We start from the raw sequence: 10,749 nt of genomic DNA, 5'->3' as shown, positions 1-10,749 counted from the left end.
GAATTAGAAAAATTAAAATGAGTATTCTGTATAATTTTAACTTGGGAGTTAGAATTGGCAGGAGACTGATTTAACAATATGTATTGGAGGCAGCTGTGAAGGGTGGTTGCATTGCATCTTCTTAATATGTTTTCATTGATTTTTATTATTATTATTTTTAAAAAAATATATTTTATTGATTTTTTTACAGAGAGGAAGGGAAAGGGAGAGTTAGAAACACCAATCAGCTGCCTCCTGCACACTCCCTTCTGGGTATGTGCCTGCAACCAAGGTACATGCCCTTGACTGGAATCGAACCTGGGACCCTGAGTCCACAGGCCAACGCTCTATCCACTGAGCCAAATTGGTTAGGGCTGTTTTCATTGATTTTTAGAGAGAGAGGAAGGGAAAGGGATAGAGAGATATAAAACATCGATGAGTGGGCTGCCTCCTGCATGCCCCCTGCTGGGGATCAAATCAGGCATGCACCCTAACCGGGAATTGAACTAGTGACCTCTTGGTTCCTGAGCCACACTGGCTGGGCATTAGCCCAACTTCTTGACAAGTTGTAAGATTTCAACCTCTCTGCACCTCACTTTCCTCATTTGTAAAATGGTGTAATTATAGTTCCTACTTTATACAATTGTGTGGCTCAAGTGAGATGAAACACTTAAAACATTTAGAACAATGTGAATAGCATGGAGTAGGCATTGAATAAATATTAGATATCATCTGGGGAGACTTAAAGAGGTATATGATTATGGACTTTAAAAAATTAACAAATTATTTCTTTTTTTCAATATCACTTCAGTTTTGTAGCAGAAGTTAAAAATGATTTCTTTAAGTTGTAAAAAAATTCTCCAAATTAACACATTCATGTCAGAAAAGATGGACTGTAGAAGAATCTGTAATATTTACATTGGTTCAAATAGAGGAAAAAGTCTTTTATCCTCTTCATGTAGAAGAAAGGCTATATGCAATTAGTGTGTGTCCAGTGTATCTTCCTCAGCATTCAAAAGCATTAAATGGACACTTACTAATTTCCAAGAGAGTTTTCAAAAATACAGTCACTATTGTACCACCAGTGTGACTCAGTGGTTGGGTGTCAATCTATGAACCAGGAGGTCACAGTTGATTCCTGGTCAAAGCATATTCCTGGGTTGTGGGCTCCATCCTCAGTGGGAGGCAGCTGATTAACGATTCTTTCTCATCAGTGGTTTCTATCTCTCCCTTTCCCTTTCTCGCTAAAATCAATATAAATAAATAAATAAATAAATAAATAAATAAATAAATAAATACATAAATACAGCCACTATGGAAAACAGTCTGGCAATTCCTAAAATTAAGAATAGAGCTACCATATGGCCCAGCAATCCCTCTCCTGGGTATATAACTGAAAAACTAAAAACAAACGAACATGTATTAGCAAAGATATAGCACCCCTATGTTCATTGCAGCATTATTAACTTGGCCAAGATATGGAAACAACCCAAGTGTCCTGAGACAGAGGAGTGAATAAAGAAGATGTGGTTCATATACACAATGGAATACTGCTCAGCCATAAGAAAGGATGAAATACTGCCATTCGCAACAACATGGATGGACCATACTAAGTGAAATAAATCAGTCAGAAAAAGCTAAGAACCATATGATTTTACTCATGTGGGATATACAACTGAAACTCAAACAGCAGCGTGGTGGTTGCCAGAGGGAAGGGGGTGGGGGTGATGGGGTCATAATATATGGTGATGCGAGAAGATCTGATTTTGGGTGGTGGGCACACAGTGTAAATACAGATCTTGCAACATGGAAACCCACACCTGAAACCTACATGATCATATTAACCAATGCCACCCCAATAAATTTAATTAAAAAAGGGGAAAATTTTTTAAATTGATTTTTTGTTGTTGGTGTTGTTGTTAATCCTCACCCAAGGATGTTTTTTCCATTGACTTTTATTTATTTACTTATTTATTTTTTAATATATTTTTATTGATTTCAGAGAGGAAGGAAGAGGGAGAGAGAGAAACATCCATGATGAGAGAGAATCATGGATCGGCTGCCTTCTGCAAGTCCCCCACTGGGGATCGAGCCCACAACCCGGGCCTGTGCCCTTGACCGGAATCGAACCTGGGACCTTTCAGTTCGCAGGCCAACGCTCTATCCACTGAGCCAAACCGGCTGGAGCTCCATTGACTTTTAGAGAGAGTGGAAGGGAGGAAGGAAAGAGGAGGGGTGGCGGGGGGGGGGGGGGGAGAGAGAGAGAGAGAGAGAGAGAGAGAGAGAGAGAGAGATCTATGGGAGACACATTGATTGGTTGCCTCTCCTACATGCCTGTGACCTGGGCCAGGGATTCAACCTGCAACCCAGGTACAGCACCTTGACTGGGAATCTAACCTGAGACCCTTCAGTCCATGGGATGATGCTCTAACTATTGAGCCCACCAGCCAAGGTTTTTAATTGATTTTTTAGAAAGAGAGGAAGGGAGAGGGATAGAGAAACATCGATGTGAAGTGTGAGAGCGAACATCAATCAGCTGCCTCCTGCACATCCCCCACCCACAACCCATCCCCCACCCACAACCCAGGCCAATCCAGCCAACTCAGGCATGTGCCCTGACACACTGGGAACTGAACTGGCAACCTTTTGGTGCAAAGAATGACGCCTAACTGAGCCACACCGCCAGGAATGTAATCTTAATGGGTCAGTCTGGAATTTACTGGTTAGTACCAATGAGGTAATTTGCCATGTGACTCTGTATTTCCTCCACCCCCAGAAGTTGAAACAACCTGCCTGATAACTCCCTTTCTTTGAGGAAAGCTAACCTTGCCTTACACAATGCTGTCTTTTCTTCTGCTAATAACTTTGTTCCACCCAGTTTCTGCGTTTAAAAGCCTTCGGTATTGTACAGCGTCTTGGAGCACCTCTCTGCTTGCTAGGTTGGATGCTGCCTGATTCATGAATTGCTCAATAAAGACAAATTAGATCTTCTAATTTACTCGAATTTTTGTTAACACCATGCTTAAAAATTTACCTTTTTTTTTCAGTTGACATTTATAAGTTGTAGATAATATTGTATGACTGAAGCACTGGTTAGTCAGAATAATTCCTGGAGTAGAACGGTGGCATATTTTCTGTACACATTTTCCTTTAATATCTACCTTTGCCACTCACAGTCATTCTGAGTGTATTTCCTTCTTGTTCTTTGAGGGCTTTACTTCTGGAGAATTACTTGGCTTTAAATACTGACCTATTTCACAGTTCTCACAACTTGGTAAATTATATTGTAATGTTCAGTAAATTTTCTATTTTATGATAGGAAAAACACTAAACATGGTGAGATCTACATGTTAGTTTGCAATGTCACAATAACTAGATTTAAGTAAAACACTGCACTACACATTAATATCTTAGCCAATAGAGTAATTCAGGGCTACACCTTCAGAATGCAACAGGCGAAATTCAGTCTTTCAAAAGGCAAAGGATAACTCTACGTACTGGGTTCAAAGGATTTATGACTTCGTTACACATAGCAGTAGGCATTTAATATTAATGTAAAAGAAGTCCAGACTTTATAAATTAAGTGGTAGTAACATAACACTTAGTTTTTTAAGTGCTTCTTCTTGTTTTAATGTGCTTGCATTCATGTATTGCTGGTCATAGACATGTTGGCAACTAGAGAGGAGTTGGGGAAAGACACACCCACACACACAGATTTTTTTTTTTAACTCAGGTTTCCATAATTGCAGAGTTGCTCTTTATATCTTAATGGGATGCAAGGCAGCTAAAACAGGAATTTGAAAATGATATGGCAGACAAAAAAGGAAAAACATTTGAAAAGACCATATTTTCTTATCTTATGTTATCCTAGAAAATCTTTTTTTAATAAAACTCTTTCAAAAGAAATAACATTCCTACATCAAAACAGCCAAAACAGCAATACTGTTTACTCCTGGTTAGTAGTACAATTATCTGCTTTTATAGGATTATTCAATAACTTATTCTTTCAACTTTGGGTAAAACTTTATTATAGGTGTTTCTTCTGCTTCTAACCATATCAGCAGGATCATAGAGGGTATTAAGGTGCCCGAGGGGTGTTGAGCTGTTGTTTGGGATAATTTTTAAAACTCTGACCTAAGGCAACATTTTGAGAGACCAACAGCATTTTCTTTCACACTGTGGTCCAAAGAAACACATTTTGCCCTTCTATATTCCACTGCAGTTGCAATTGGTTAGGATAGTTTACATTTTCCATTCAAAAACTGTTGAAAAAGCACATCAGATTTGCATTTCAACAATGAATGGCAACCATTACAGGCATGTCACCTGAAACAAAAGCATTTGGGGTATTAAAAAAGAAATACTTTTGTAAAATACACAAATGGTCAATTATATAAAAATACAATCATTCGGGTGTTAACGAATATCACAAAACAAGTAGAATCTTTTCAAACGTATTTGATTTTTATTACATATCACTTTCACTATTTCTCAGCACCAAAATTTTGTACCTAGCACAGAGCTCCACATGAGTAATTTAAAGTTAAAAAATTTTTTTGTAGTCCTGCTTTTTGGGGTTAGTGAAACCACAGAAAAATCAACACTATACCATAGTTTTGATACAGGATATACTTGGGATATTGAGGGTGTACTTCTGTCCAACAATATGAGAAAATGGTGACATGAACTTTTGAGAGATGGAATGAGGGGAGAAGTTTAGAGAAACCTAAAGGCTACAAGTTGATGTGACAACTACGTCTGTCCCGATTCTGCACAAGACTAGCCCTTTATGCTTTAACAAGCGCCTCAGAGAGGACTGTAGATGTTACTCTGCACAAGTTCCTGAATCAGGTCTAACTATCCGGGTTTAGTCCCCCAACTTAGAACCTCGTTAAAAAAATAAAATTCTCTCTAGGGTTTGCCATATTATTATTATTTTTTTTAAATTCCCGGGCCAGAAATACCTTTTCGCCTACTAGTAAAAATAAAAATAAAAATGCTTAGATATAGAATGTTTTAACATGTTAATGCCAGGGAAGCACCTTCACTGAATTGCCTCCAATCAAAGGTAGCAGTGCTTCTGCAGAAATACGCCCCGACCCAGGCAGGTGTTGGTTTCTAAACTCGAAGTGCCACTGGTTCTTTCCTAAAAAGCAGTCTTCACTTGTCACGGCCCCCGTGCGGCCCCCCAGCCGAGGCCTACGCTTTTTCTTAAGTCAAACCGGTGGGGGCTGCAGCCGGGACAACGCCATGAAGAGCCGTGCCCGGCGGGAGAGGAGCTCCACCTGTGGAGGTCAGGGAGCTGACGGAGCCCGGCGGCTTCTCCCTTCAGGCCAGGGCGTCGGCCGGGCGCTCCAGCTCCTGGCACCCACCCGGGGGGGCCGGGCCGTTAGCTGCCAACAGCGGCGGTGTCTGCGCGGCGGGCCGGCCCCCGCCTGGCCAAGGGCGAGGGACCGCATGGCAGCCGCCACTGCACCACACAAAAGGCAGCTCCTAGCGAGAGGAGCCACCGGCCTTCCGCGGACCCCGCGGCTCCCGGCGCCGGGGCATCCTCCTGCGAGGCGGCCGGGGCGGCGCGGGCCGGGGAGGAGCCCAGGTGCGGCGGGTCCGCGAGGAGGGCTCCGCCACGCGCGAAGAAAGCCTGACTCATGTCGTGGCGGTGGCGGCGGCGGCGGCGGCGGGCTCCTGGGAACTGGAACTCGTGATGCTGTTGCTGCGGAGAAAAGCCTCATTATCCATTCCGCAGGGGAGGACACCTCCCAGGGCGCGTACACCCGACACCGGCTCCGGCCACCTCCCCGCCACGCTCCCCTCTCTGCCGCGTGCCCGCCCGCCCGCGCGCGCGCGAGGGCCGCGTGTGAGAAAGAGCGGACACACCTCGCCCGCGCGCGCCCCGCATCCCGCCCCACCCCCACTCGGGCGGTCTCGCGGGCCCACCCGATTCGCTCCCCGGCGAAGTTTCCCCACCCCCACCCCGCGTCTCGGCGCCTCCGCCAGTCTTCGGCAATTTCCGCCAGAACGCCGGGCACCAGCCGAGGCCCGAACCCCCGTCGCCTACTCCGCCGCCGGACCCGGCTTTATGTCTGCGGCGCCCGGACGCATGCGCAGACGCCATCTTCCCTCCCCGGCCGGTCTCCTCCCCCCGCCGCCGCCGCCGCCTTCTCCGGCCGGCGTTCGCCCCTCCTCCTCCTGCGCTCGGGCGCTGGTCCCTCCTCTCCCGACGCCGCGAGAGACCGGGGGATACCGTGGAGCCGGAGAAGAGCACTAGTAACAACCACCTCCGCCCCCTCCCCGCCCGTTGCCCTCCCGCGGCACTCACCCGCCCCGTGTGCCGACACCGACCCACCCCACCTCTCGTCCCTTTGAACGGCATCGGCTGCAGTCGCTGCACCAGCCCGTCTGGCCACCAACGCCGCCGAGTGAGGAGCCGCCGCCGCCGCCTGCGGCCCCTCCCGCCCGGGCCGCGGGAGCAGCGGGGTGAGGACCGGCCGGCTGCGGAGGAAGAGGACGAGAGCGGCTCGCACCCTCCGCGCTAGCGCACGGCTCGCCGCCCTTCGGGGAGGCTCGGCGCCGGCCCCGCACTCCCCGAGGACGTGTGCCCAGCCGGGGCGCCTGCCCCGAGGGAGGAAAATGCTCGGGCTCCATGGCTGCCAGTGATGGAGCGGTCCCTGAGCGCCCGCCGCCGCCGCACCCCGGCCGTGCTCCGCGAGGACCCGGCGTCTCTGCGCGCCCGCCCGCGCCTCGTTGCTGGGCTCACCGTACCGGGCGCCCCGCCGCCGCCCCGCTCGGAGCCTCGTCGCCGCGGCTCCAGCCTTGGCCAGCGTTTCCTCCCGGAGCAGCCACCGCGAGCCCAGGGGGTTTGAGAGGGTCCGCGGGGCGTGGGGGGAGGGCCGAGCGGGGACTGCGGGGCCCGGAGGGGAGGTTTGAGCGGCACTGAGCTCGCTGCTCGCCGGCGGCGGCGGCGGCGCCGGGGGCGGCGAGGGGAAGGCGACACTCGCTCCGCGCTGCCTGCCTCCGTGCAGCGCGATCGGGAGGGTTTGGCTGCGGCCGCCGCCAGGGCAGCGGGAGGAGGGGTTGCGGTAGCTTCCGAGTCGTCCGGAGAAGGTGGGCATTTCTGGGTTTTCCCAGCCCCTCTCCCGTCCCCCCCGCCCCTGCTCTCCCCCTCCCTCCGGCCCCGCACCCCACGTGAAGCGGAATATAAAGGGGGGTGTGAGACGAGAGGGGAAAGTGAATGGTGGAGGACTGAAGGGGTCCCCTCTTCGGGTCCCCGCCCGCCCTGTTCACCCTCGTTCATCCTCCCTTCCCGAAGCTCGCCCTCGAAGGCAGGAGCGGCCAGTGCCTTCGGCGGCGGCGGAGGAGGAGGAGGAGGAGGGCTCACGCCGGGCGGAGCGTCGGGCCCGTTTTCCTCCCCGGCGTCTTGCACACAGAGATCACCGAGCCGAAGGAAATTGCACTCGCCTCCTCCGCCCCCCGAACCCAACACAATGCATCAGCCGCCCGAGTCCGCCGCCGCCGCGACCGCTGCAGACGTGAGCGCCAGGAAGATGGCGCACCCGGCACTGTTCCCTCGAAGGGGCAGCGGCGGCGGCGGCGGCGCCTCTGCCCTCAATGCAGCAGGTACCGGCGCTGGTGGTAATGCCACATCTTCCGAGGACTTTCCGCCCCCGTCGCTGCTCCAGCCGCCACCGCCTGCAGCATCGTGTGCGCTGGGACCGCAGCCTCCGCCTCCACAAAGCCTGAACCTCCTCTCGCAGGCTCAGCTGCAGACACCGCCTCTCGCACCAGGCGGAACTCAGATGAAAAAGAAAAGTGGCTTCCAGATCACTAGCGTTACCCCGGCTCAGATCTCTGCCAGCATGAGCTCTAACAACAGTATAGCCGAGGACACGGAGAGCTACGATGATTTGGATGAATCTCACACGGAAGACCTGTCGTCTTCAGAGATCCTTGATGTGTCACTGTCCAGGGCTACTGACTTAGGAGAACCTGAACGGAGCTCCTCCGAAGAGACACTAAATAACTTCCAGGAAGCCGAGACACCTGGGGCAGTCTCTCCCAACCAGCCCCACCTTCCTCAGCCTCATTTGCCTCACCTTCCACAGCAAAATGTTGTCATCAACGGGAATGCTCATCCACACCCCCTCCATCACCACCATCACGTTCATCATGGGCACCACCTCCACCACGGGCACCACCATCCTTCCCATGCCGGTGTGGCCAGTTCATCCATTCCTGGAGGCCCACCCCCAAGCCCACTATCCAGAAAACTCTCTACAACTGGAAGCTCGGACAGTGTTGTACCAGCTGCACCAACTTCTGCTGTATCATCGGGTGGCTCACCTGCATCTGTAATGACTAACATCCATGCTCCCAGTACTCCCGGCAGTATAGGTATAAATCCTGCCACTGGCACTAATACAGTGAATAATGTTAACATTGCTGCTGTGGGTAGTTTTAATCCCAATGTGACAAGCAGCGTGCTTGAAAATGCTAATATAAATACAAGCAATATTCCTAGTGCTGTTAGCGGGAGTGTTGGGCCTGGAGTTCACAGCGGTGTTAATGTGAATATCTTAAGTGGCATGGGCAATGGTACTATTTCTTCCTCGGCTGTTGTTAACAGTGTCCCTAATGCAGCTGCAGGGATGACTGCGGGATCCATTTCAAGTCAGCAGCAGCAACCAACAGTTAACACTTCAAGGTTCAGAGTTGTGAAGTTAGATGCTAGTTCTGAACCCTTCAAGAAAGGTAGATGGACTTGCACTGAGTTCTATGAAAAAGAAAATGCGGTCCCTGTTACAGAAGGTGTGGTTATAAATAAAGTGGTGGAAACTGTAAAACAAAACCCCGTAGAAGTGACTTCTGAGAGGGAGAGCACTAGTGGGAGTTCGGTGAGCAGTAGTGTCAGCACACTGAGTCACTACACAGAAAGTGTGGGCAGTGGAGAGATGGGAGCCCCGACTGTGGTGGTGCAGCCGCAGCAGCAGCCACCACCAGCTCTTCAAGGTGTGGCCCTTCAGCAGATGGATTTCAGTAGCCCTGGTCCACAGAGTATTCCGGCCGTTAGTGTGTCACAGAACGTTTCTCAGTCACAGATCTCACAAGTACAATTACAGCCTCAAGAACTGAGCTATCAACAAAAGCAAGGTGTTCCACCAGTACCTCTACAAGCCACGATCAATGCTGCAGCTGGTATCCAACCGTCACCTGTTAATGTTGGGGTAACTTCAGCGTTAGGTCAGCAGCCTTCCATTTCTAGTTTGGCTCAACCCCAACTGCCATATTCTCAGACGGCTCCTCCTGTGCAAGCTCCCCTTCCAGGGGCACCACCCCAGCAGTTACAATATGGACAACAACCGATGGTTTCCACACAGATGGCTCCAGGTCATGGTAAACCAGTGACTCAAATTCCTACTTCGGAGTATGTGCAGCAGCAGCCGATCCTTCAAACAGCAGTGCCCTCTGGTCAGCCCAGTTCTGCAGGCGTGGGAGGAGGAACCACGTTGATTCCTATGGTTCAGCCACAGAGTATCCAGTTGCCAGTGCAGCCCCCAGCAGTCCAAGCACAGCCTGCAGGGGCATCTGGCCAGCCTGTCGGCCAGGTTCAAACAGCAGTATCTGCTGTACCTACTGGCAGTCAAGTTGCAAATGTTGTTCAACAAGCAAACGTACCCACTGCAATGCAGCAGGTCTCTTCCCAAGTCACACCTTCAGTTGTTCAGCAAGGTGCTCCTCCATCTTCACAAATAATTCCACCTGCTCAAACTGCGGTTATTCATCAGGGAATTCAAACTAGTGCTTCAAGCCTTCCTCAACAATTGGTCATTGCACCCCAAAGTACATTGTTAACTGTGCCTCCCCAGCCACAAGGAGTAGAATCAGTAGCTCAAGGAGTTGTCTCACAGCAGTTGCCTGCAGTTAGTCCTGTACCCTCTGCTAGTGGTATTTCTGTTACAAATCAGGTTAGTTCAGCTGGTCCTTCTGCAATGCCTTCTGTTCCAACAAACTTGGTTCCACCGCAGAATATAGCACAAACCCCTGCCACTCAAAATGGTAGTGTGGTTCAAAGTGTTAGTCAACCTCCCTTGATAGCAACTAATATAAATTTGCCTTTGGCACAACAGATATCACTAAGTTCTCAGTTCTCTGCACAATCATTAGCTCAGGCAATTGGAAGCCAAATTGAAGATGCCAGGCGCGCAGCGGAACCCTCTTTAGTTGGCTTACCTCAGACTATCAGTGGTGACAGTGGGGGCATGTCAGCAGTTTCAGATGGGAGTAGCAGCAGCCTAGCAGCCTCTGCTTCTCTTTTCCCGTTGAAGGTGCTACCGCTGACGACACCCCTGGTGGATGGAGAGGATGAGAGGTAAGATCATGCCCTATTTCTGCAGACATTCAACGGGTTCAGAGTTTATTTAGTAGCTATGTATATATATATATATGCACAAATTAGTCTAAAGCATTTTTTTTTCACTTTTGTATGTGAAAATTCATTTTTGTGATGTTTTCTAGAGCAAGAGTGTTATGGCATGGTTTCAGAGTGGATAGGAAATGGTGTAAGTAATATGTAAACATTTGAAATAAGTTATTGAGCATTAAGAATAGGTTTGGGAGCACTAAGTGGTTTTTATTTATAAAATGCTTTTTTAAAGATTATGAACAGAAACTTAACTTTTGCTAACCCATATAACAGTTAATCTATTCTTTTGAATTACTAAAATCCTTACCATCTTCTCTTGGGAGGGGTGTGGTTCCCACATTTGTTTCTCC

General features: G+C 49.6%; 1 protein-coding gene across 5 annotated transcripts in view; it reads left to right on the top strand.

Annotated features, from left to right (window-relative positions):
- Positions 1–7,463: 7,463 nt before the first annotated feature.
- Positions 7,464–10,749, top strand: part of TSC22D1 (TSC22 domain family member 1) — a gene marked incomplete at its 5' end in the record, with an annotated part of 152,148 nt that continues 148,862 nt past the window's right edge. For all 5 annotated transcript variants that reach the window (XR_013813861.1, XR_013813862.1, XM_079778953.1 and 2 more), the window contains one exon: positions 7,464–10,345. Coding sequence is in view for 3 of the 5 variants with exons in the window: in XM_079778953.1 (XP_079635079.1) it covers positions 7,464–10,345 (2,882 nt within the window). The remainder of the gene's footprint in view (positions 10,346–10,749) is intronic.

Source organism: Cnephaeus nilssonii (genome assembly GCF_951640355.1).
Source record: "Cnephaeus nilssonii genome assembly, chromosome: 8".
NCBI classification, from domain to species: Eukaryota; Metazoa; Chordata; class Mammalia; order Chiroptera; family Vespertilionidae; genus Cnephaeus; species Cnephaeus nilssonii.
The sequence above is the reverse complement of the archived record's forward strand: the minus strand, read 5'-3'. Positions and strand labels throughout refer to the sequence as shown.